The 27,872-nt window shown below is 45.1% G+C and overlaps 1 protein-coding gene across 2 annotated transcripts in view; it reads right to left on the reverse strand.

Moving 5' to 3' along the window:
- Window positions 1-1,017: 1,017 nt before the first annotated feature.
- LOC147442517 (uncharacterized) overlaps window positions 1,018-27,872 on the reverse strand; it is a 56,434-nt gene continuing 29,579 nt past the window's right edge. Inside the window, exons 2-5 of one of the 2 annotated variants that reach the window (XM_086528676.1) lie at window positions 8,969-9,099; window positions 2,254-2,310; window positions 1,815-2,117; window positions 1,018-1,712 (exon numbers count right to left, since the gene is read on the reverse strand). In XM_086528676.1, the coding sequence (XP_086384802.1) occupies window positions 1,286-1,712; window positions 1,815-2,117; window positions 2,254-2,310; window positions 8,969-9,099 (918 nt within the window). In that variant the 3' untranslated portion in view covers window positions 1,018-1,285. The remainder of the gene's footprint in view (window positions 1,713-1,814; window positions 2,118-2,253; window positions 2,311-8,968; window positions 9,100-27,872) is intronic. The other variant, XM_086528675.1, reaches the window with a different exon arrangement.

The raw sequence follows: 27,872 nt of genomic DNA on the forward strand, positions 1-27,872 counted from the left end.
GGAGTAATGCCTTTGTTTTGCAATTGCATGTCAAAGATTCAGTTAGTGGAGGGGGGAGGAGGTAACTCAAAACAATTGGCCCCCCACATGTGGTAGTCCCCTTGTTCTCATTCTAACAATTCCCTTTTGAAACTGTGAAGGTAAAATCTTTATATGTATATACTCCACGATATCACCGATTGAGATTTTCCAAATCAAATTCAGATGAAAAGATTCAACTCACAAGATTGTCAATTGTAGGTGTGTAAAATTTCAGACTCCACCTACCTACATAAAAGGTTTAAGTTGCCATCACTAGCGTAATTTTGCATGCAAAGAGAAAAAACAAAGGAGTCCATACGTCAACATGAACAATGACGACCTATTCCCATATGAACAAGCCACAAGAATAACAAATGAAATATTGGACACGAAATAAAGGAGCCAAGAGGTGTGAGTTTTACCATATCATAATGCATTTGCCGCCTTCATGTCGAAATTTCAAGTCTAGCCCATCAATAAGCAAGAATTAGAATTAGTATAGCCCTTGATAATAATCATGACCTCACATAGTTTGTTTTGTGTAAAGTGAAAATCCAGCAGTCTAGCTTACAATAGATACTTGTATTAATTACGCCATCTTCAAGTAGGCAAACCTCCATATCTTATTGATTAAAAACTGTAGGACATAATGTGCAGTGTCCTGAGCAAGGGCCAAGTATTATTGCAAATTATGGTTAGTATTAGTGCTAGTTGGCATACTATAACCACATAAAACTAGTAGTACCTGAAGCAGAGCATACTAAATGTTCTTAACAATAATTTCAACATGTAATTTGCCAAATATGCAAGAAACAATCACATTACATTGCACCATATATCCTAGATGATATTGCGGTATTTATATGCCGGTACCTCCATGAAAGCAAAATGGTTTCACCAATTGCCCGGTGTCAATATGCTCATTTTCAAATTGTGGGTCAGAATTTCTAAAATTCAAAAGAGCACTCTCCTTCAGCCATCAAGTTATCACCATGGGGCAACCTTAAAACTGTTCTTTCATTTATATTGACGATTGTAATACAAGCAAGAGGCTAAAATAGCCTTTCTTTGCTGTGAAAATCGATTGTACATTTGGAAATCCACTAAAATTCGTGGACTGTGCAAGAAGGCTCCAACCTCAGCTATCCAGAATTGCAGTCCCACTACGAGCCCTTCGTATAGGTATGTCATACAAATAAAAACTAGTCATACTCCTATAATAATTGGTAACACATTGTTGTGATAATGCTGTCCACTGAAAGTGTCATATAATGTTCTTTAATGTTCGCTCCCAACGTAAATAAACAAGGCGCCAATCTTGAAATTTTTCAATCCATCTTTCCTGCTGCTCAATGAGCTTTCTATGTAAGTATTGTTTAAACACACATATAAATCTTCCACTTCGAATGAAATATACACCCTTCCATGTTTTTTCCATTATATGGAGCCTGGCTTCCCCTATTTTTGTGCCTGCAACTTCAAACAAGAGACCTGTCCGAGCCCCCTCAATTGCAAGAAGTGCAGTTTCCTTGAGCTTTTTCTCTGCTAGCCATCGTTGGCATGCTGCAGACATCTTCATATTCACTTTTACCAGCAAGCCAACCACTAGAGGACCGATGATCCAGAGCGGAAGTAGATCCATGGAAACTGACAGTCCATAGAATGCACTGATGAAGAGAAACCACGGCAGACTAGCAAACAACATGTCTGTAATTTATTAGTTTCTCTCTTGGTTTGTTATGTGCAGAAAGCAATTGCTGCATTTCCTGAAAACAAAAATTTAGAAGACTTACAATATCATAGTGGGTAACTTGATCCATGGTGGCGTCCTTTCCCACGCATTCATCCCATATATAGCCCACCTGCTCCTTTTAGTCTCTTGATAAACCTTGTTCAGCGTCTCGAGACTTTGCTGAAACCTCACTAGCACGTCTGCCCTATCGGCCCCAACCTTGCCTTCACATTCACTTGTTAATGATTGGGATGGCCTGGCTTCCGAATCGTTACCTGTTGTAAAAGTTTGAAGAGGTAATGCATGGCAAAGATGATCCTTCCTTTGAAACAAAATGCCAATTCTCTCATGGTGACCTTGGAAGCTGCGGAGACAGTTTCAAGCTTTAAATTAACAAGGTCGTCTACAGTAGATGAAGGCACTGCCTTCGCATCTGTGAATAATAGATTTATGTCTGCATAAAAAACAGAAAAGAGAGAAAGGATAATCCAAGTACTAACCTCAAGCTCACACAGCACAACTCACGATCAAAAGAAACAGAGCACAGAGAAAAAGACCTGCCAAGCAAAAAAGCACTACACACCTTCTATTCCTAAAAATAGTAGCTTTATACATGCACTTCACAAAGGCTTCACACACCACTTTTAAATTGGAGAACCCCCTATGAACATGGGCACGAAAAAGCACGGCATAGCCCCTGCCTTACAGGCAGTGCTAACAAAAAGGTATAAAGACATGTAAGTTCCAACATCAGCTTCCCCATATTTCCATTTCCTATCAAACCACAAGATTGAAAGGATGTCTTTGCAGTGCCCAAGGTCAGTTCCCTGAATATCAAAGAAAGATATTTCTTCTGTGTCATTCTTTTGTAAAGCGAAAGCCTTATACCAAAAGCTAAACATACTCTTCTTTCTTTCTTCCGTCTCACTCTTGTATAGCCAAAGCCTTATTACCAAAGCTATACATACTCTGCCTATCTGAAAAAAATGGCCACGCAAATAGCATTCGTCCATGATCGTCTTCTCAGACCAATAGCAGCAAGTAGATGTTCACTTACGGACAATAGATAGATATTTGCAATGCTCTCCTCCACATACAGAATATATCCTCTTGCTTATATTTATTTTATAGACTGGGCAAAAAATGAAATATCCAACCTCTATGCATGGCAATTCTTCCCTTCCAATTTTTTATTTAGCCTCCAAGACTAGAACATCAAAATACTCTTTTTGAAAGGAAAGACCTCTTATGTCCGAATCAAGAAGCGATTAATAAGTGGAAGACCCGACAACCATGAGTGATATTCAACAGGTGGATCTTCTCAAAGGTAGCCTCACTCAACCTTTAAGAAGCCCAAAGAAACATTTACTCGTGCCAAGCACGAAAATAGATATTGCAGTTTAGGCTAAATTGGTCAATCCAAGGATCATATTGACCCCAGCTAGGGCATGGAGGCATCTTTCATAAGTGAGAGAGCTCACTCTGCGGAGAAAGAAGGCCTTTTTGAGATGGATGCTTACGGAGTACAGCCATAAATAGGCTACTTTCCGTCTTCACCTTAACCTCCCAAAGTAAGATGTGTGTCTTCTTGCTACTTTTACACACCCCCTCTACCGCAAGACCGACAGAGGCCAGGACATGTCCCCTATGTCACATGGAGCCTGGGATAGAGTTGCACCACACATGCCACTGCCCAATTTACTATGAGATACGGGGCTGCTTTCACTGCCTGTTCACAAAGGGATTTGGACAACTCTCTAGAGTCATGGGATATGAGGATCACAGATGTCTGGGACTGTTTTGCTCAAGCTGCGCAGACAGAGAGAGATCCTGATGAGATCAGAAGCTAGCCAGTCTTAGAAACGGATCACAGACTTCTTTAGGGTGGACATTGGGCAGCCGGAGGAGCAGCTACCACAGTAGAGCTCACATTCTCCTCACACCATAGGGACGTTGATCGATCGAGCGACCGAGCTAGGGAGATCCAGACGCCCATGGCTGCGAAGGACTACACAGCATCGACAGAGGCTGCATCAGAGGATTCAGATCACTTTGGACCAACATGCATGACGCCCGATCAGACTACTGACCATGGAGGAGATTGATGAGATCCGCCAGCGACCGATGACGGATCTCCTGTGCTTTAGCTCTTTTGAGGATTGTACACCCTGCTCATCTTGTACCAACCTTTGTATCAGCCTTTGTATCAGCTCTCACATTGTGTTGTATTAGCCCTCATTCACTACTCTCACCCCCCTACTCATATCCTACACAGTTCCAACTAGCTGTTTAGTTTACGATCCTATAGTACCCCTTTTTTCAATACCTTTTTATTTTTAGTACTCAAACATCAGATTCGTAACTAATTGGTCTCATAGGTCATTTTGGCCTTTTGAAGACGTTAATATAACATTTCGTATCTCTCTCTCTCTCTCTCTCTCTCTCTCTCTCTCTCTCTCTCTCTCTCTCTCTCTCTCTCTCTCAAGTGTGGTAGATTGGTTATGCCATTTCCCTCTTGAATGACAAGTCTTGAGTTCAACTCTCGTCAAATAGATCTTTGAGGTCTCTTGGGATAGCTTCCTACGACGTTAAAATTCTCTTCTTCTTGTTCTTCTCTCTCAGCTTGCTCATATGTAAGAAAGTATGCCTGAGATAAGGACAGCCCGAGAGAAAGGAAAATTGGCCTTCTATAGAGATGGACGAGTGGTTATTATGAAGAGGCGCTCCGCATGACGGCGCGAGACCTATGGGACCACACTCAAAGTTGCAACTTGAAATTGTAATGGATCTCTACGCCTTGATGTGGGTGCTTTTGAGGATAGTTTCACTGGGAGGGACATCATCTTCTACTCTGAGACACATCACGCCCCTGGGCAATCTATGCCACCCTATATCAGCGACTCAGGTGAGGCATGGCGACTCTTTCATTAGCACTTCTCCCCTCCTACCATTATTTCTACAGAGGCTTGGGGCCAATATGGATCATCTCTATACACAGTTCCTTGACAACCACCTCTTCTCGATCCCCCCAAGCCATGCCCCCACACGTGATTTTTTCACCGCTAAGATGGTGAAGAAGGCCATTGATAGAATGAGGACTGGGAGAGCATATGATCATGATGGCTTAGTGGCTGAGCATTTTATACATGCTAGGGATCTGGTCGCACAGCTTCTAGCAGTGATGCTCAACCATGCCATGTGTGAGGGCATGCCTAATACTTGGAGTTTATCTACTACTGTACCTATCTTCAAGTCAAGAGACCTATGGAGCTTGGGAATTATCGCACTATCATGATTGGACACACATTGGCACGGCATTCTTCAGCGGCAGCTGAGTAGATGGGCAGAGAGGGAGAGTATACGCGCAGCCGAGTAAGTAGGGTTCAGGAGAGGTTTTCCTACTCTTGACCACATTCTGACACTCAGAGAGCCGTTATTGAGGAGAGCAGTGGGAAATGGATCTATTGTAGCTTTGTGGACTTCTGCAAAGCATTTGACACACTACTTAGAGCTAGATTGATGCACAAACTACAAGAGATGGGAGTACCCACAGAGCTGATTTGGGGGATCATGGCATTATACAGGTCAGTAGTGGGGCATGTACGCACTCCAGAGGGGTTATCTACATTAATTCACTCCACTATTGGGGTGAAGCAGGGCTGCCCACTCTCTCCTACTCTATTTGGTATGTATGTGGATGAGGTTTCTAACTATATTGAGAGAGAGGGTGATAGAGGTGCACAGCTGGCAGGGACATGGATTCCATTATTGTTATGTGTTGATGATATTGTGTTGATCTCCGACTCTCCAGAGGGGATGCAATGTCACTTGGATGCTTTGCATAGGTTTGCCCACGATAGTGATTTGTCTGTCGACCTTGGTAAAACCAAGGTCATGGTGTTTAACACCACCCCACAGTGGACAAGGAGATCAGCACCCGCATTCACATACAGCAATGAGACAGTGGAGTATACAGATGCTTTCACCTACCTTGGGGTGGTCTTTGGTCGAGGAGCTTACCAGATCAGTTTCCTTTATACACCGCTTGTGGGACCTCCCCAAAGACAGATATGCCCGCCTAGCACTTTAGTCCTCTCGACAGTTAGCTATGCAGGGAGATACATCATGCTAGTATGGGGACATGACATCATGGTTTCAGGTACATGGGTTCAGCATGGACAAATTGCCCCCCTTCCACCAGTACTCATTGGATGCACCCTCTTTGACTCTTTACACAATCTGAGATCACTAGGCTCATCCGCCAAGACCTGACTCAGCTAGATACCAAGAGGATTTGGATACAGCCGGCACAGGAGCTGGGCACGAAGATGGCTTTCTATAGAGAGCATCTTCTCCAGCTTATTGAGGATGGTTTTGTGACAAGGCCCAGATACATGGACACCCACTTATCTCATGGAATACAATGTGTTATTGGCCAGATACGCACATCTTCACACCAGTTCGGATCGAGACTGGTCGATACAACGGAGTACCAGCAGAGGCCAAGACATGTTCCCTATGTCACATGGAGGCTGAGACAGAGTTGCACTACACCTGCCACCACCATTGCCCAGTTTACTATGAGATACAAGGCCGCTCTCACTGCCTGTTTAGAGAGGGCTTTGGACCACTCTCTAGAGTCATGGGGTATGAGGACCAGAGATGTCTGGAACTATTTTTGCTCGAGATGCGGATGAAAGGAGAGGCTAGCCAATCTCAGAGACGGATCACAGATTTCTTCAGAGCGGACATTGGGCAGCCCAAGAGTAGCTACCACAACGGAGTCCACATTCTCCTCACACCAGAGGCACGCTGATTGATCAAGCGATCGAGCTAGGGAGATCCAGATGCCCACGACTGCGGAGGACTACACACCATCGACGGAGGTTGCATTAGAGGATTCAGATCACTTTGGCCCGACATGCACGACGCACGGTCAGACTACTGACCATGGAGGAGATTGATGAGATCCGCCAGCAACCAATGGTGGATCTCCTGTGATTTAACTCTTTTGAGGATTGTACACCCTACTCATCTTGTACCAGCCTTTGTATCACCTCTTACCCATTATATCCCCACACACACACACATTGTGTTGTATTAGCCCTCAAGTCACTACTCTCACCCCCCTGCTCATATCCTACACACTTTCAGCTAGCTGCTTAGTTCACATCTAGCAATTTAGGATGCTATAGTACCCCTTTTTCAGTACCTTTTTACTTTTGGTACTCAGAAATTGTATCAGATTCACCGCGTTATAACTTTTTGGTCTCATAGGTCATTTTGGCCTTTTGAAGACGTTAATATAACATTTCATTTTCTCTCAGATGTCTTGTCTCTTTCTACCTCAATGATCTCTCTTCTTCACAGTTGCCTTGTACATGTAAGTGGCAGTGCAAGTGTTCTCTAGTGTTGAAGGATCTTGTCGGAGTCGAGCCATATCGGAGTAGTGGTGTCCACTGGATCAGAGCCAGTTCATGTCTTTGTTGCATCTTCCGCTTGTATAAATAAGGATGCAAGCAATGCCAAGGCAAACAATGCACATATGCACTTACACTACGTGACTACCTACACACACATGCTTGGAGATGAGTTGCCTTGGATGCACAGGCTAGCAAGCAATAATGCTCATGCATAGACTATACACAAGAAACACACACAAACAAACCATCACTGTGTTAGCAAGAAGAGAAAACTCCATAGCTGAGCTCTATCAAACTCAAAAGAGAGCCCTCCTCTAAATAAGTTCACACTCTACAAGTTTCCCTTTACACCTACGGTTTCATTTAGAGAAGGCCCGGACACCCAAGGCCTTCCTTCAGGGCACGTGTAATTACATGATCCTAGGCTTATGATCTAACAACACAGCCAAGAATCAAATACTAAAGAGCCATTGGGCATATTCCAACACCGCATTGTGGGAATTACATAGGTGTATGCACTGACAAGAATTGTGTAACCCTCTTGGGGAGACCACATTTGCAGTTTGTATCCGCAATCCGACCTTCAATCAACCATTGTGCTTGCATAAATGTGGTGCCCCCAAAGTACTATATAAATATAGGAAGTTATCTAATTTAAAGAAGGATACCAGAAATACAGGTTACCACATAAAAACATAATCGATTAAGCTTTTGGCAATGCTTTCAAGCGGCATAGCATGCCAGCTATGGAGGTTGTCACAAACTGCTGACGTGTCAAAGCCTAAAGAATGGAGCCAACTTACAGATACCGGCCGAGGGGCCTAAACCCTAAGAAGAACAAGTAGCAGAAGTCCTACCAACTTATGGGGACCCCGTCTGATGGGGCCCCAAGTGACATAAAGGATTAAAATATAGCAGGACCTGCACACACGCAAAAACTGATGACGTGGCAAATTTCCAAAAATTGCGCTGACATGATGACGTGGTAGGCTGTAAGGATTTCCGCGTTTTGCGTTGGCTGATGACGTGGCAGCTGTACGGATTTTCGTAAAGTATGCTAGCAGCTTTTTGGCATTGCTTTTGCACCAGATGCTTTTGAGTTTGAAGGCGTTTCATGTAAACTGCTTTTCAAGCCAAGGGCCTTTAAATATGAGGTTAGGGCTCATTCTCTGGCATGCTTCCTGGAGAAGGTGCAGAGTTTGGAGTACCGGCTTGTACTGTGTTGATGCAATATAAAGAAATACCGAAAAAGGCGCCAAGGTTTGGGGCCAATACTCTCTGGGGTGGAATTCCGCCACTCCTTGTCGCGTGTCGTCTCTCTCTTTCAGTTGAGTTGTTATTGAAGTGCTACAGGTCTGTTTAGTCTGTTCTTTTCTATTGGCACGTGGTGCCCGTCTTGTGACAGGGGTAATCAAATTAAAGTAGGTACACCATGAAAAATGCCAATTACACCCTCCTCAGCCCCCGTAATTTGAAAGTAGCCATCAACACAATTCTTTCCCTCTGCACAAACTGCAAGTATGACTTTGCCTGGTGAGTAGTAGGACGGACCAATAAGTACACAAGGAACCCCTGCCCTTCAACAGTAGCCCCTCACCCACCGGAACTTAAAAAGGGTAGGCTCAAAGACACACAAGCTTTTGAGCTTCACTAAAATATGAAGCAAAAGAGGGCCTAAAAATCCCAGACTATTGTTACATAATGCACGACTAGCTCAATTGAAAGAATGTTGGCTTCTAAACAAACTGACAATGATACTCAAGAGACCAAAGGTGAGAGATGAAAATTTTACCTTGAATGGTAACATGGATGGTTTAGCTGCCTGCGTAATTTAACAATAGCTGGAGAGCGTGTGCAACTGAAAGATGCCCTCTTTGTTGAAGGAAAAGCTCCTAAAAGACTGGATTCTGAAGTATTTGAAAGCTGAAAGATGAACAGGAAGTAGGTGTAAGAACGTTTCTACATTTAACTTGCTGAGACATGCAACCTTTTTATTGAATTCGGAATACATTATTTGACACCTAAATGGGATGCCTTCATTTCCAAAAATCCCTTCTTTTTCTCTTTCTATTCTTTTGTAAGGTAATTGTAGCAATTACTGAGTTAGAAAATACAAAGGCCACATGACAACTGTATAAAAGGAGACTGAAGAGACTGCAACATGCCAATCAGCCAAACTACCCTTAACAATGAGGCCTGCATACTCTATCGTGCTGAACTGCTGATTGAAGAGACAAATGAAGGATGTGATTGTGCATCCCAAAATGAGAACAACCAATCTGGAAAGTCCAACAATGCCCGGGAAACACACAAGAAAACCTAACACATGAGGCTGAAAGCCTACCACAGCCTAAAGACCCAATCTCCAGATGCAAGCTTCCCCAGGCAAAAGAACGCCAAATCCAAGCCAATAGAAACCGTATGAGTTGTGCCACCAGGCATGTTAAAAACCTATGTCAGTGAATCTCCTGATCCGTAATACAAACAAACCAAGCACCACTTGAGATGACATATCTCGACTGGGTAGCAGCAAGCAGTAGTCCACCCACTAACATCTGCAACATGTTGCCAAACAACACTGGGCTTTAAATAGCGGCTAGCCAACGACGTACCCAAACAGAGAGTAGAGCTGAAAAGAGTCAACCGGCTCCACAATCCAACCGCCCAAACCTAAGCATGACAACCCGTGAAATGCATCAGGAATTGCGGCATGAATCCTGGTACTGTACAGATGGGTGCTGACCTGGCAGCATACAGATCTGCTGACGTCGCACTCTGTACAGAAATTGCTGATGTGGCAGTTTTTGGGCTGGGAATGCTTTCTGGCGTCAGTGATTCATAGCATATGATTTTCAAGTGCTTTTCAGCATTGTTTTAAAAATGATAGATAAGTCGGTTGCTCTTAGGTGTTAGTGTTAATGTTCAGGAATCCCTCTTGATTCGTCCAATCGGTCCGAGTTTCCCCTAGATACAAGTGTTAGGGAGTGAGGGCTGTTTTGTGGCTGTGCCCGGCCAGTGTGAGGTAGTTTCCTCATGTCGGGACATTCCAGCCGTGTTTAGCCTTGGGATTTGGCTTGGTTGCATGGCCATCTGTGCTCCTGCAGGCTGGGAGTATTTTTCCCCCAGTCTTGGTATATTTTTTCCCCTAAACCCTATGGGCAGTTATTGCCCTCTCTCATTTTCCCGCGGGGGGGGGGGGGGGGGGGGGGGGGGGGGTTAACTCTTCGCATATTGCAGAAGAGCCCACAGGGGGGGGGGCTGTGAGAGTGCGCGTGTGCAGAAGCGTGAGAGACAGTAGACACAAACGCCAGAGATGGTGAAAAGGGGGCGATCAGCCCATGAGCAGAAGACCCGTACAATGATCAGATGTTCTTTGTGTGATGAGAGATGTGGAAGTGGGTACCCCCCTGGCCCTATAAATAGGTGCCAAGGGGAGGTAGGGCAAGGCCTGATAAAAATCCCAATGACCCAACAGAAAAATGATATATGGAAATATATGTGGGCGCGGCGCCCGGACAAAAGTGGACGCCCGGACCAGGTACAACCTAGACTATGGGTAGCCAACCCGGAGACATACTAGCCGTACAAGTATGCCCTAGACCTGTGAAGCAGCAGAGTGGTGTAAGTCTAACACCCCCTCTCAGCACCTGATGCTGAACAAACCGCATGAAGCCGAAGATGTGAGGCAAATGATGAAGATGTCTGCTGCGATATCTACAGCAGTCTGGGGTATCCCAACCGCCAAGAAATCTCCGTGGAAAGATGCCATCACGAGCAATGTAGCAAACCGCTGTACTCCGTCGATAGAGCGTGAAGGTCCCGATCTGAGTGTGAAAACAACTCCTTGTCATAAAAGAAGTACCTATAGACCTGCAAGTGTCCTGCCCAATAGGATTTGTGGTGTCTGTAGTCAAACCGTATGGAGAAAATGGAGAAGCCCAGGAACCGTCATGAGAATGATCGGAAGCATGTCAATGCTTACCTGTAACCCAGTGTGGCCAGGTGGCTAAGCTGTGTAAAACTCCAGGAAGGCCAGATATAATAATCTGCGCTGTAAACTCCCTCTGAATCAAGGAAGGCCAGACTAAACAGTCTGCACTGTAGAAGCTACCGTAAGCTGCAGCAGTCACCGAGAGACCGCGGATGGTGTCCTATCAGTAGATAGGGTAATCCAAGATGTGGGGACAGCCAGACTCAATAGTCTGCAGTGTGAAGGACCTCTAAGAAGAGGAAAGGCCAGACCAATCTGTCTGCGCCGTCTTGCCTGTATCTCCTGCCTCCAATCCTCCGCTGTCAACCAAAACAGAATCCACGCCAACAACTCCATCAAACCGCAACTCGGTGTGGCTCTCAATGTGAATGAGCAGGGAGTGGCCTATTGCCCAGGTTGGGGGATGAGTCTGTTGTAAGGTTACCGAGGGTGAGTGTAAGCAACTCTGAAGGTAGCAATCCAAATGATTAGGAGTGTAGAAGAGCAACTGCACTACCATCCAAGCCAAGCTCCGGGTGACTCGGATGTAGTCGCGTAATGATGCATGATCTCCCGCATCTCACGGGTAAACTCTCCAAGAGAGTCCAAAGCACTAAAGTCCCACTGCAGTCTTGTAAGGTGCAGCGGAATGAATGTTGTTCTTTCTCAAGATGAGTGCTCCATAAAATACTCACGGTTCCTTTTTGTTCTTATGGAAGGGAGAGCCTTCCGTTCTTAATGAGAGAGTGCAATGATCATAAACAAAGTGAATGGACACTATACGTGCAAGTGTATGAGACTGAGAGATAGAGAGAGAAGAGAATTACGACACCAAGGACGATGTAAAACCCTCCTCCGAAGGCCCGACTCTCGTTGGCGAGAGTGGTCTACGATTGATTGCACAAACTGGTAATCAAAATGCTGATTTGGGGGCTGATTTCTGCTGCTGAAAACGCTGCTTTGGGACTGTCAAAACGCTGAATCTCTGCTGCAATGCGATGCTGAAAACGCTAGGAGAAACTGGAGCGATGATGGGGTTCTGGAAAACGCCAATGCTGGAGGTTGTAGGTGATGAGTTCCTGGATGAAAAACACCAATGCTGGAGGTCCTATGGCGATGAGTCTTGCTGAAAACGCCAGCAAGGGAAGGTCTTGCTTGAGAGGGAATCGCTCAAGGTGGGGAGTCTTGCTGAGAGAGAGGAGGAACCTGCTGCCAATGGTCTGTGTTCTCCTCGCTCATCTGCCAAATAGTGCTAGCCTTGGTTTGCTTATATATTATCTTACCCAATTTTCCATACTGAGTTCCCAACAAAAGTCACTTAAAAATAATAAGTGAAAATTGTCAAAAATAGGAAAAATAGATAAAATACACTGGAAAATTCTCCTGAAGGATTCTGATGGGAATGCTTATGATCATGCTGTGTGCAACCAGAGGATATGCATCTACACTAAGTGCCTGGGCATGCACGGTCTGCGAACAGACTCACAAAAGTGCCAGAACACTTCTAATGTAGACTGATTGGGCTGACGGAACCCTTGTTATGAAGTAGCTTGTGCCACGGACACATAGGGTTGGATGTGTCACATGACATCCCCTCCTTTTGAAGTGAGGTACTGGTACTGAGCTGCATGGCTTCCTTGTAGTCTGCCAACAACTCTGGATAGTCTTTGAATACTCTTCGTCGACCCACACCGCTTCGTGGGTCCCTCGATCCTTGAACCTCAAAAAGTATTGTCTCACTTGCTTCTTCGAACCATGTCAAAACCGATGCAACAACACTTGCTCCGGCTCCATGACTTCAGCTTCATCAATGATCTCCGGTTCTTCTTCTTCCGAAATGTCCTTTGGAGGTGTTCCTTGGAACACTTTCAACCATAAACATGGAAAACGTTGTGCATTGACCATGAGTTAGGCAACTGCAATTTCATTGAAACCTCATTTATCTTTTTAATGACTGGAAATGGACCATACATACGAAAAGACAACTTGGGACACTTCTTTCCAACTTGCTTAAGACGTTGCTTCATGATTCTTAAATACACCAATCTCCTTCCTTGATCGAAACGTCCTGACGATGCTTGTTAGCCTGTCGTGAATAAGATTCCTGAGCCTTGCTTAACCGAAGCTTCACACTCTCAGAAATCTCATCCAATGACTTACTGTCACCAACGTGTGACTACTATCTATCCTTTTTGTTGATTTCTTTCTTATTATCTATTTACTTTCACTTTTTGGAAACACCCCTCAGGAAATCTAACTGCCCTACATTGCATAGCTAGTGTGGAACTGTCCAGAGGGAGTCCAGGCCTGAGGGCAAGAGAGCACTAAGGTTGGACAAAGACTATGGTTCGCCAAAGTGGGGTCATTGACTAGCCAAAGTGGAATCCTTTGCTACAGAGGCTACATTTCAATTCTCGATGTGGCCGCAGTGTACAAAGAGGGTCGGATGACCTAGAAAGATACAATGGCAGCATCTCCTAAAATTTAGGGAACTGCTATTTTGAGACCAGAAAATGTCTTCGCGTCATTACGTGCAGTTTTACATGGGGATCATTTTGTTACTCTGTGGCCAAGTCAACAGAGGCTGCAGGTGAGATATTTTTAGACCCGAGGGTCTAAAGCGGGAAAATGCACAAATGAGTGACACTTGGCACTCTGAGGCCAGTTTACTACTTATAGAGAAGGCAAAAACGTGATTTATAGCTGGGAGGCTCATTTTGCAAGTCTTTGTCGCAGGTTAAGAGCTATGGAGTGCTTGCTTTCCCTCCTATGTACAGTGCGATGCCAGGAGTGATGCCCTGCACGCTACGCACTGTCCTCTCTCTCCCCTTTGGCAGGTTGTTATGCCCCACTAGTGGGCTTTTCAATTGACCAATGTACAGTTGTGTGGGTTCATGTGCAATTGTCGAGGTAAGAGCCTCCTGCACAGGTACTGGATTAGCTAGCGGCTAATCCCCCCCCCGCAGATACAGGTGAATTCGGAGAGGTTTCACGCCAGAAATCTCGTCCGATTCAAAGGGCAAGTAGCCCTACAAGTGCGAGAGCTCGAAGACTTGCTACGGATGCGACCGGCACGCGAAACGGAGCCCAAAACAGTAAATTACAGCCTGCTGTGTATTTTTGCAGGTTTAGGGTTTTGGCCCTAAACGGACCCTAATACCCCCAGGAGGTTCGGGGACGCAAGGGGACCGCTGTACAGGTGATCTGGCGCATTTTCAGGGCTGAAAACAGAGAATTCAGCGTGCTGCAGATTCTCGCCAGGTTTTGCAAAGTGCCCGTATGCGTCGGGAAAGTCATTTAATGCGTGGGAATACTGACCGTGAAGGGTTCTAGTACAGTTATGCTGCCGAAATCAAGCCGGAACAGTCAAAATTCAGCCAAGGTTGTGCGGGGCAGCTTATAGGGATCCACAGCGTTTATTCCCTCTTTTGAACAATACAGAAATACTGAAAGGGGCGCCTAAGTTAGGGGCCAGTCTGGTGTCGGTCTACTCATACAGGTGCAATCTAGCAGCCTGTATCCCTCTCCCCTTTGTTGTGTCTTGAAAGTATAGGTAAAATAGACGACTAATAATGGGTGAAAGCTAAATCAAGGTTTAAAGTAAAGTCTATTGCCCTTTTTGGATTGAACAGGCCGGTTTCATGGTTCCATCCCCGGGATTAAATCACTTTTTCCCATAGAAGTGAGCCTTGGTCAGATTGGGCTTGAAGACACAGGGGATCATAGACCAGACACAGGGAATTGCAATTATGGTTGACAGACCAGATGATGTGACTGAAGAGGTTTCTTCTTCACACGGTCAACAGACACATGAAGTGGGTGAGTCTTCAAGACCACCACAGACGGATGATGATATATTCAGGACCCAGTTAGCTACTGTTGTGGCTATGTTCACACAAGTAATGCAGAACCCGAGGTTTTTAGCCTTTCTGCAACCTCATGTTCCGTCTCAGCAAGTTGGGTCACTGGATCATATTCAAAAGCCCGTTAAGGCTCGAGCACAGGTGATTCATACTGCACAGTCAATGGAAACACCTGTACACTTGACGGAGAACATGCAGTCTCCACAACCTATGCCTAAGGTGCAACAACAGGTGGCTGAGATGCCAGTCTTTCAAGCTGTACTAGTTCAGTCCGCCACCTTTCAGCAGCCTATAGCTGGTTCTAATGGGCAGGGAAGCAACCTACAGGCTATGCAACAGGTCTTCCCACCACCTTTAGTACACCCTGGCTATTTTCGAGGTGGATCGGTATTCCAGAGCATGGCTGGTCATGCACCTGGAAATCAGTTTTACACGCCAGAAACAGTGTTCGGGAGTGCTCAAACGATGATGCCTAACCCCATGTATGGTGTCACAGGCATGCTACCAGGGTTTCAGAGCACTCAGGGCCAATTTGGGATGCCACAAGCAAATTTTGGTATGGCTGGAATTACAAATCAGCAGCGAAATATGGCATTTCCAGGTCAAGTTAATAGCGGCCAAGGAACACAGATGAACCCTAATAGTGTTCCCATGTTTCAGTCACTTCCATATGACAATTTAACGCCGCTGGAGAGGCCAACTCCGTACAAAGAAGGTGTCAAAGGTGTGTCTTTCACGACCTTTACAGGGTTTGATGACAGGAAGAAGGCTCTCTCATTCCTCCAGCAGTTTGACAAGGCCTATGCAAGGGGAAACTTTACAGAGGCTTCAAAGGTCCGCAAGGCAACCACTTTCTTGGCAGGGAATGCGGGACAATGGTGGACAACTTTATTGCTTCAAGGGCAAGCTCCGTCCACATGGATTTACTTCAAGCAGATTTTTGCAGCAGCATGGTTATCTGATGACTGTGAAGCAGATGTCATGACAGAATGGCACCAGCTTAATGCTGCCACTTGCAGAAATCTGGATGATTACAATCGGAAGTTTTGGAAAGCTCTACTTCCAGTAACTTCCTACAGGTTTGTACCATTGACAGAACAAATTGAAAAATACTGTTGTGGCCTACCTAAAGGATTGAGAAAATACTGCACGAAGACCAAAGTCACTACTTTCACGCAGCTCATCGAGGTAGCAAACACTGGCAATGGTTTGCTCAAGGGAGAAGATTGTGAATTTAACACTGGCGTCAAGGCAGGATCAGACAACAAAAATTCAGCGAAGAAGTATGTTTCCAAGGAGGTTCCTAAAGTGACTCAGGAGCCAGCCAACGCAGGGAAAGGCAAAGCTTCGGCTGAATCAGAAAAGGAACTAGCGAAGAAATGGAAAAGACGTTTTCCTCGCAAGTCTGAAGAGCAAAAGAAGGTCCTGAGGACAGAGAACAAATGCTTTATATGTGAGCAGCCTGGCCACATTGCTTACAATTGTCCTACAAAGAAAAGGCCAGCTTATTCTGAAGACAAGGAGGACAGGAAAGGAAAGAAGCCCATGGCTGGTCTAGTGCCAGATATGGTGGGCGACAAGCCAAATTCATATGCAAGTGAGCTTTGCAGAGCTTGGGGAAAGGTCAGGGATCGAACAGTGCTTATCTTCTTTGATCCAGGTGCCAAAGCCAACTTCATTTCCCCAGAATTGGCTTCAAAGTTGGGAATCAGACCTGAAGAGATGGGGTATATAGCAGAGGCAGGTTTGGCATGTCCTGGCCATACAGAGGCTGTGACACCCATCATTGGAAAGTTGCGTCTACATATCCAGTCCTATGTAGATGCTGAAGAATTTTACATCATGCCACTGGACGGATGTGATGTGTTGTTAGCTATTCCTTGGTTGTTTCATGTACAGGGAATCATGGATGCCTACAACAAAAAGATCATTGTACAGAGTAGGGGAAAGACTCACATTCTGGATGTAAAGCTTAAAGGGGAGTCTATTCCCACTGTATCAGCTTCTGCTATTACTTCTGTAATGAAAAAGCATCTTTCTGCGTACTTGGTTTTTGCACGTGAAGTCTCAGATTGTGATGAATTAAATTTATCTGTGTTAGATAAAGAAAGGTCAATGTTTTTACAACAGTATAGTGACTGTTTTTCTGATTCATTACCGTCCCAATTACCGCCAGAGAGACCCGAGGACCATGCGATAGATTTGGTGCCAGGCAATAGCCCACCAAATAAGCCTCCGTACAGGGTTAGTGCGGCTCAGCAGAAAGAGATAATGGGCCAAGTACAGGAGCTGTTACAAAAGGGGCTGATTCAGCCCACTTCATCTCCATTCTGTTCTCCAGTGTTGTTGGTGAAGAAAAAGGATGGCTCATGGCGTATGTGCATCGACTACCGTGCACTGAACAAGAATACCATCAAGAATAGGTTCCCTATACCTAGAATTGATGATATTATGGACAAATTAGAAGGAGTAGCTATGTTTAGCAGGATAGATCTAAAGAGTGGGTACCATCAGATCCGCATTAGATCAGAGGATGTGCACAAGACTGCTTTTAGAACAACGTTTTGCCTTTACGAATTTTTAGTGATGCCCTTTGGTCTCACAAATGCTCCTGCTACGTTCAATAGGATGATGGACAGAATTTTCCGTCCACACCAGCAGTTTGTTGGTACATTCTTTGATGATATGATAGTCTACTCAAAGAATCAAGAGGAGCATAGGCATCACTTGGCCATTGTGTTCAAAGAGCTACGCAGTCATAGGTTGCTCATCAATGCAAAGAAAAGTGAGTTTTTTCTAGAAGAGATTCACTTTCTGGGACACATTGTCTCAAAGGAAGGTGTCAGAATGGATCCTACAAAAGTTGAAGCGATCAAGTCATGGCCAAATTTGAAGACGGTGCACGATGTCCGAAGTTTCTTGGGATTATGCTCCTATTACAGAAGGTTTATCCGAAATTTCGCTGAGATTGCTTCACCTTTACATGCTCTTCAAAAGAAGGCAGTCACCTTTAGATGGACACAGAAAGAGATTTCAGCTTTTAATCTCTTAAAGGAAAAGATGACTTCAGATCCAGTCATTGTGTTGCCAGATCTTAGGAAATCATTTGTGGTCCAGTGTGATGCCTGTGGTAGTAGCATTGGTGCAGTGCTAATGCAAGATGGCAGGGTAGTAGCCTATGAGAGCAGAATTTTGCAAGGGCCAGAGATGACCATGCAGGTCTATGAGAAAGAGTTACAGGCTGTGATTCATGCGCTCTTAAGTTGGAAACACTACCTGCTAGGAGTAGATTTCGTTGTTCAAACGGACCATCCGACCTTGCGATACTTCTTGACACAGACAAAGTTATCTGAGAAGCATATGCGATGGGCAAATATCTTGTCCATGTTTCATTTTCAGATTGTGCATGTGGAAGGCAAGAAGAACGTTGTGGCTGATGCCTTGTCAAGGAAGCCACAAATTTCAGCTGTGTCAATTCCTTATCATCATGAACTTGATGATATGAGAGAACAGTATGCAAATGATGAAGATTTTGCAAGGGTCTTCGAGCAACTAATGGATCGACAACGTCATGAACACTATCTTCTCAAAGATGGGTTCATGATGATGCATGGTAGATTGTGTGTCACAAAGCCATTGCGACGCAAAGTTATGGAAGAGAGTCATGTCCCACCGTATGCAGGGCATCGTGGTATCGATGCTACAGTTAAAGCGGTTGAGACATTCTTCTATTGGCCTACATTGAGAAGAGATGTGGATGCCTTTGTGCGAGAATGCCTAATATGCCAAAAGGTCAAGTTTGACAGGCAATAGGCACCAGGGTTATTGCAACCACTACCTATTCCAGATAAACCATGGGAAAGTATTGCTATGGATTTTATCTTTGATCTTTCGAGAACGCAGATAGGAAACGATGGTATTTGGACCATTATTTGCAGATTCAGCAAACAGGCTCATTTTATTCCTGTCAGGAAGAAGATAAAGCCAGATCAGATGGCACGCTTGTTTATGAGCAATATTTTCAAGTAACATGGCATGCCACAGTTGATTGTTAGCGACCGTGATCCACGCATGACAAGTTTGTTCTGGAGAGGCTTGTTTGAGAATATGGGCACCACGCTCAAATTCTCTTCGTCATTTCATCCTCAAACAGATGGGCAGTCAGAAGAGGCAAATTCTACTGTCCTAGATCTGCTGAAGTGCTATGTGTCAGAGCATAAAGGAAAGTGGGAGCAATATTTGCCATCGGTGGAGTATGCATACAATAATACAGTGCATTCATCAACTGGCAAGGCACCCTTTGAGATAGTTGAAGGTGGCAAGAAAGTTCCTCCCATACTGCATACAAAGGACAAGATATTTGAAGCAGATAAGTATGTTCAGGATATGGATGAAATGTACAAGAAGGTCAAAGTGGCCTTAGAAAGGACTCAGGCAAAGCAAAAGAAAGCAGTTGATCGTCACCGTCGTGAAGTGGTATATTCACTTGGTGATTGGGTACTTTTACGCTTTGAAAAGGCAAGGTTAAAGAAGATGAAGGGCAAGGAAAGACTGTTTCCAAAGCTCAGCATGCGTTACTATGGGCCTTTTCAAGTATGCGACATAATCAGTGATGTTGCATATAGGCTGAAATTGCCTGACAGTTGGAAGATTCACAATGCGTTTCATGTGAGTCTTCTCAGACCCTGTGTGGGTGATGTGCCAGAAGATATGCCAGCTGAAGATCAGCCGGAAGTCGAGGAACTTGACGAGATCTTGGTCCCCGAACAGATTTTGGCACTCAAAGAAAGGAAAGTGAAAGGCAAGGTTGCTAGGCGTTACTTGGTAAAGTTCAGAAACTATCCACCAATGGATGCTAAGTGGATGGAAGAAGGTGAACTTGCAGAGTCACCAACTGTGTTATCACTTTACCTTGAAGCCTTCGATTTGCAACCTACCTCGACCCCTTGAGTTTCAGAGCTACATGGATTGTCAGTATGACAATGGCTTTTGAAACAAATGATGTACATGGTATTTAGAGTGAGCTCAAATGAAATACCTGTTACATGAATGTTAGAGCTGTACAGATTGTCAGTTTGGCAATTGCTCTTATGGAATGTCCAAAAGTTTGGTTAGTGCTATAGAAGTGAGTATTTCTTGTCAGTTTGTCAAGGATACAGTAATTGCTTCTATTAAAGAGTACATGTGTAACTGCATTCTTAAACTGTCGGTTTGGGTATGCTTGAAAGTGTTACGGGATCCAACGTGTACTATAAGACAGTGGCAAAATGTGCAGCTACCATTTTGTCATTGGAAAGTTAGTGACTCAAAGCAATGGCAGAGTGCGAAGCTACCACTATGTCATTGGGACAGGGTTCACACGCAAGCAATACATGAGTCGACAAGGTGTTGAATACACCACGGTTGACAATGAGCATGTATGTGTCGTACATGTGTCGACAGGTGTTGAATGCATCAGTGTTGACTGTAAGCATGCACGACATAGATGCAAACGAGGACGTTTGAGATTTCAAGAGGGGGGTATGTCACCAGCGTGTGACTACTATCTATCCTTTTTGTTGATTTCTTTCTTGTTATCTATTTACTTTCACTTTTTGGAAACACCCCTCGGGAAATCTAACTGCCCTGCATTGCATAGCTAGTGTGGATCCGTCCAGAGGGAGTCCAGGCCTGAGGGCAAGAGAGCACTAAGGTTGGACAAAGACTATGGTTAGCCAAAGTGGGGTCATTGACTAGCCAAAGTGGAATCCTTTGCTACAGAGGCTACATTTCAATTCTGGATGTGGCCGTAGTGTACAAAGAGGGTCGGATGACCTAGAAAGATACAATGGCAACATCTCCTAAAATTTAGGGATTTGCGATTTTGGGACCTGAAAATGTCTTCGCGTCATTACGTGCAGTTTGACATGGGGATCATTTTGTTACTCTGTGGCCAAGTCAACAGAGGCTGCAGGTGAGATATTTTTAGACCCGAGGGTCCAAAGCGGGAAAATGCACAAATGAGTGACACTTGGCACTCTGAGGCCAGTTTACTACTTATAGAGAAGGCAAAAACATGATTTATAGCTGGGAGGCTCATTTTGCAAGTCTCTGTCACAGGTTAAGAGCTATGGAGTGCTTGCTTTCCCTCCTATGTACAGTGCGGTGCCAGGAGTGATGCCCTGCACGCTACGCACTGTCCTCTCTCTCCCCTTTGGCAGTATGTTATGCCTTACTAGTGGGCTTTTCAATTGACCAATGTACAGTTGTGTGGGTTCATGCACGATTGCCGAGGCAAGAGCCTCTTGCACAAGTACTGGATTAGCTAGCAGCTAATCCCCCCCGTAGGTACAGGTGAATTTGGAGAGGTTTCACGCCAAAAATCTCGTCCGATTCAAAGGGCAAGTACATAGGATGAACACACATACACGGACCATATCGCCGAAACGACCTACCATGAGACGATTAAATGTACCCACGGCACCTGTCAATCCAAAAGGCATAACAATATACTCCCCTTGCCCTTGTTCAATGCAAAAAGCGGTCTTGAAAATTCGCCTTTGAATACCTGTACCTGATAGTATTCACTCTTGAGATCGACCTTGTTGAAAACATTTGCCCCATTGAGCCTATCGAGGATATACTCAATGCGAGGCATCGGAAACTTGTTCTTGACGGTCATCTTGTTTAATGCCTTGTAATCAACACACAAACGAGACGAACCATCCTTCTTATGAACAAACAAAATAGGAGCAGCAAAAGGACTTACACTAGGACGTATGAATCCTCTAGCCACCAACTTCGTGAGTTGTCGCTCTAACTCTTCCTCATGTGTCTTGTTCAAACGATAGGGAGCCTTATTGACAGGTTGTGTCCCCTCCATAAGCTCGATGCAATGGTCCTCCAGCCGCTCGGATGGGAGACGAGGTAGAAGATCATCCTGCAAAAAGAGATGTTTAAACTTGGCAAACAAATCTGAATACTTAGCTGGAGCCTGCTCTGGGAAACTGGAGCATCATAGATGAATGCCGCTTGTGCTCCTCGTCGTAATTCACGCTTTACTTGCACATGAGAGATGAGAGGCAAAGAATGCAAGCCCTCCTCAGCACGAATGATGAGGGGGGAGTCACTTTTGGCATGTAAAGTGAGAGTTTTTAGCCTCCCAATCAATGAGAGGGTTCAATTCACGAAACCATCTTATGCCCAAAATCATATCACATCCTGAGGGAGGAGACATAAGAAATTTCCTACGGAAAGCAGCTTGTTGAACGGTAAACATCACATCAAGGTACTCTTTCGTGATGAGAGAGTCCATACCAGGAGCGAAGCCAGAAACCTTGAGAGGAGATTTCTGACTAACCTCTAGGCAGGCTCTCTCAACAAGAGAGGCACTAATCACATCATGCATACGGTCTGGATCAAACAATATGATAAAACGCTGACCCTTTACATGACCATAACACTTCATGAGAGACTCATCAATGTGTGTGTCACAGTCATGAGAAGATTCAGCTTGGTTCATTATACTGCTTGTGGTTGCTGTAGGTGCCTTTGGTTCTCTAGGTGGGGCTGTCTTAGGACAAGCCTTCTTAATGTGACCCTTGAGGTGACATTGATAACATCTACCTTCCTTAGCATAAATCACTTGTTCTTCAGCCCTGATGTATTCTCCTATAATTCCTTGTGCAGCTTTTTCATCTCGGGTTAGCTTAGGTTTTGCAGGTGCTTTAGCTTTACCCTTAGATTCATTCTTAGAGTTCTTTTCCGAGGAACTAGAGGAAGAAGGGCTAGAAGCGTTACCATTCTTACCATTCTTACCGTTGTTACCGTTCTGCATGTTCTGAGAATTCTAAGATGTTCCTTGAGAAGTCTTGTTCTCCTTAGGCTTCCCCTTGTTGTGCTTCATCTCTTGGGAGAGAGCTATCGCTACCGCCTTGTTGAGATCCGCAAGGTCAAAGACTTCTACGTCAAACTTGATGTATTCGTCTAACCCAAACAGGAAAGCCTCTTTGTGCTCATTGTCCAATTTGCGTAATTAAGTGCCGAGCTGCAAAACACGGTTAGAAAAAGACATGACTGGCATACCATGTTGCTTGAGATTGCACCAATCTTTCTTCAATCGTGCTAGGTACTGAGGAGGCATAAACCGCGCCTTGAGCTTGTCTTGGAAATCAGCCCAAAAGGAAAGGGGCGTGAATTCGTCGGCTTCCTCTAGGTGCGCGGCTAACTGTGCCTCTTGCCATGCGTGGTACCAATTGATGGCATCACCGGCAAGGTAATAAGCATTAAATTGATGCAACCAAGAATAAATAACCGTAGTATCCATCTTACCATCATACTTACTGAAAGTCAACTTCTCCGTGACGGAGTTGTTGGAGTCCGCATCCCAACTTTCGCCACTTGAGGAACTACCAACATCTTTGGCTGGTTCAGATTTCGAGGCAAGAACTTGTCGAACCAATTCTTGAGTGCGGAGGTCTCTTTGAGCCTCCCGATCGGCCTCCAAGGCCGCTCGTCTTGCTTCAGCTTCCTCCTGTCTTTGTGCTTTTCTTTCTTTTCGTTCATCGCGCTCACGTTCCACGGCAATGCGAGTCGCTTCTTGTTGTATGGCATTTCTTTCGTTGCGTTCTTTGCGCTCGCATTCCAAGGCAATGCGAGTCGCTTCTTGTTGGATTGCATTTCTTTCGTTTCGTTCTTCGCGCGCACGATTCGCTTCTTGTTGTGCCAGAGCAACGCAAGTCGCTTCGCGATTCACTTCTTGTTGTTGGGCCATCATGTCCAACATCGACTTGACCATCGCCTCCATGGAAGTTGGTATAACTAGTGGCATAGATGGAGAAGGGGGAGGGTCAGAAAAACCTCCTGGTGGAAAAAATTCTTCGTCGCCTCTCTCATACTCATCACCTGTATGCGAAGTATCCATTCCGCTTTGGGTGATGACCATGCACTATGATCTTTGGTTCTTATGTTCACGAGGAACTTGGGTTCTTGAGGGTCTTGGGTTCTTGGGTTCTTGAGGGTCTTGAGGTTCTTGAGGTTTTCTTTCGCTTGCAATCTGTGTTTGAGAAGGATCTTCTCTTCACCCGAGTTCTGCTCTTTTCCGCGAGCGCACTCCTTAGCGGCCTTGCGCTCACACCAAGGTTGCTTTTTCCCACCTCACGTCGATTGGCCGGCCGCTAAGCGCACGGTCCGCTCTCAATGAGTGAAAAGAGGCACAAGGGGAGACTGGACAAGCCCTTCTTTCCTGGGATTCATGTCACTCTTCAAAAACACAATGAGGAATCGACACGCCTAAGCGAACTTGGGTTCGTGTGACCGCAACAAGCAAAAAAAATTCTTGTGATTCTTGTGGTTCTTTCCTTGAGTGATACAAAACACTGCCAAAGCTTTGATACCAATATAAGGTGCAGCGGAATGAATGTTGTTCTTTCTCAAGATGAGTGCTCCATAAAATGCTCAAGGTTCCTTTTTGTTCTTAGAAGGGAGAGCCTTCCGTTCTTAATGAGAGTGCAATGATCATAAACAAAATGAATGGACACTATGCGTGCAAGTGTATGAGACTGAGAGATAGAGAGAGGAGAAATACGACACCAAGGACGATGTAAAGCCCTCCTCCAAAGGCCCCACTCTCGTTGGCGAGAGTGGTCTACGATTGATTGCACAAACTGGTACAAAGGGGATGCATGTAACTGATGCAAGTCTAGGCTAGGTCGATGTCAACGACGGGGATGACGAGACCGATGCTAGGGCTGAAAACTGAAGCTATTCATCTGCTGTCCAAAAACGCCCATGGCTGAAATCTGCTGAAAATCAAAACGCTGATTTGGGGGCTGATTTCTGCTGCTGAAAATGCTGCTTTGGGACTGTCAAAACGCTGAATCTCTGCTGCAATGCAATGCTGAAAATGCTAGGAGAAACCGGGGCGATGATGGGGTTCTGGAAAACGCCAATGCTAGAGGTTGTAGGTGACGAGTTCCTGGATGAACAACGCCAATGCTAGAGGTCCTATGGCGTTGAGTCTTGCTGAAAACGCCAGCAAGGGAAGGTCTTGCTTGAGAGGGAATCGCCCAAGGTGGGGAGTCTTGCTGAGAGAGAGGAGGAACCTGCAGCCGATGGCCTGTGTTCTCCTTGCTCATCTGCCAAATAGTGCTAGCCTTGGTTTGCTTATATATTATCTTACCCAATTTGCCATACTAAGTTCCCAACAAAAGTCACTTAAAATTTATAAGTGAAAATTGTCAAAAATAGGGAAAATACACTAAAAAATTTCCCTGAAGGATTCTGATGGATTCTTATGAGAATGCTTATGATCATCCTGTGTGCAACTAGAGGATATGCATCTACACTAAGTGCCTGGGCATGTACGGTCTGCGAACAGACTCACAAAAGTGTCAAAACACTTCTAATCTAGATTGACTAAACTGACGGAACCCTTGTTATGAAGTAGCTTGTCCACAGACACGTAGGGTTGGATGTGTCATGTGACAAGTCTGTAGATCCAAGCAATGAACCTGTCCAAGAAGAGATCCAAGATTCTCTCCCTAAGTCCATGTAGATGCTCCCGTGTAAGCAAGTGATCTGACATGTCGAGGTCAAGTGCTAAGTGTCTGTCCACCCAAGATGGTGGTGTCCTCTCTGGAAATGTCGGAATCCCTATGCCATGAGCATGGCCATATCTCGTGTGAACTCCTCTGATGAGTGCATAAGTATGTCCATAGCAAACCACAAGTCACCACCCCCTCTGGAGTGTGCAACCGCCGAATGATGGCTGGAATGAATGGATCTTGTCACAAACCGGTGACGTGGCATGGCTAGCAGTACACACACACACCCTAGGCAGTCCCGATTGACCGCTATCTTGTTGACGTGGCATCGTACGGACCCCCGCGAATTGCGGTGGAAAAAACCCTGGTTGTACGGAACTGATGACGTGGAAAAAGCATGCGAAAGTTTCAGCTTTTTGGCTATGCAAGGCATGAGAGAGAGAGAGAGAGAGAGAGAGAGAGAGAGAGATTTTTGCTTTATTTATTGCAAGGCTTTTCATTTACAGCTTCTGGGGCTCTGCTTTTGGCATCCCTTGTAAAACCTTTATAAGTGTGGGCAGGGCTCCCACTCTGCAGAGCATCTCGACGCAGAGTCTGAGAGTGAGACCCTCCCACTCCCTTGTACTTTTGAGTTGCAGATTAACACACAAAGAAATACCGACAGGGGCGCCAGTCTTTGGGGCCAATATCTCTAGGTACGGAACTCCGCCGGGCCGTGTCGAATCAATTGTGAACTATGAACTGTTTTGAAGTGAATTCCTGTCGTGTCGCGGTAGAATCTTGACTTGGAGTGTCCAAGTTTGTTACAGTGGTATCAGAGCACGGGTGATTCTCTTCTACCGGGAAATCCGATCCTTTTTATGTGGCACTTATGGATTCAGACAGAGATCAATCGACTTCCTCTGCATCTGGAAATGCGGGAAGAGATCACGAAGAAGATTCATGCGAGGAGTACGGCCCGCCTCGGCCTACTCAGGCAGAGCTTGAAGAGATGAAGCGTCGATGATTGATTGACGATGCAACAAAATGATGCTAAATTTTGCTAAGGACCCAAAATTTGCAAAATTTATGACCCAGACCTCCTTTGACGAGGTGCACTCACAGTGGCGGAAAACCACAGAACCATCCCTCAAACCGGCACTCAAGAAACCTCTACTTCAAGAATGTTTACAGAGAAAGAATTAGAAGAGGTGGTTGATACACGGAGCTCAGCTTTTTGACGCGCAGAACAAAGCCGAAAAACACGACAAGAAGCAGAAGAAAGGCACTGACTTCCCGGGTTATTTGGGTCGTCAGTCTACATTTGCCTTGGCAAGAAAGCAAAACAAGCAAGTGCGCTTTGAAGATGTACCCAGTTCTTCTTCTTCTTCTTCTTCTTCTAACACATCTTCTAGCTCCTTTGACTCGAGCGAAGAAGACAAAAAAGGGAAAAAGCGAAGCAAAAAGCAAAGCTCGGAAAGGGCAAGAACAAGGTAAAGAAGTCTAAATCTCGCCCAGTTGTTGACAACTCTACAGAGGACTCGTCTTCGGATAGTTCGGACTCTGACGACAGCAGCTTTTATGCAAAGAAGAAGAATTTCTATAAAGCTAACCAGTATGACTTTCTGGAGGATAAAAGCAAGAAAGTCCGAGAGTTTAAAGAAGGTAGACAGTCAATTAAACTTGACACGTTTTCTGGATATTGAGATGCTCCGAAGGCTTTGGCCTTCATACAGCAGTTTGACATAGCTTTCTCTGGAGGGCGTTACTCAGAGCACTCCAAGATTCGGAGGGCTATCTCTTACTTCAAGGGAAATGCTCAAACTTGGTGGTCCACGCTTCTATTGAACAAGACAGCGCCAGTTAAATGGCTGAAATTTAAAAGGCTTTTTATTTCTTCTTGGTTGACTCCGGAGTACGAACGCGACATACGAACTGCTTGGAACCATCTTCGGAGGACCAAGAAGAATACATTGGATACATATTGCGAGATTCTGGAGATCTTTTCTACCAGCCTCTTCATTTAAGAAGATCTCGCTCAAAGAACAGATTGAGCGATTTACCATGGGACTTCCTACAGAGATCCGAGATCAATGCTGAGAAAAAATTAGATTCCATTTAGGAACTGATGAGACATGCGAAACGGGGTTTTGCCATTCATTCAGGCAGCTTGACCTATCCCACATATGAAATCATAGCGCAAAGGACCGAACAGACTTCGAACAATGAAAGATCCGACTCGCGCCAGGAGATGTCTATAAGACAGCTTTTCCGACGACTTTTGGGTTATTTGAGTTTTTGGTGATGCCTTTTGGCCTAACCAATGCTCCTACGACATTTAACCGGATGATGGACAGGATT

This window comes from Adiantum capillus-veneris, chromosome 14 (assembly GCF_014529385.1).
Source record: "Adiantum capillus-veneris isolate H3 chromosome 14, ASM1452938v2, whole genome shotgun sequence".
NCBI classification, from domain to species: Eukaryota; Viridiplantae; Streptophyta; class Polypodiopsida; order Polypodiales; family Pteridaceae; genus Adiantum; species Adiantum capillus-veneris.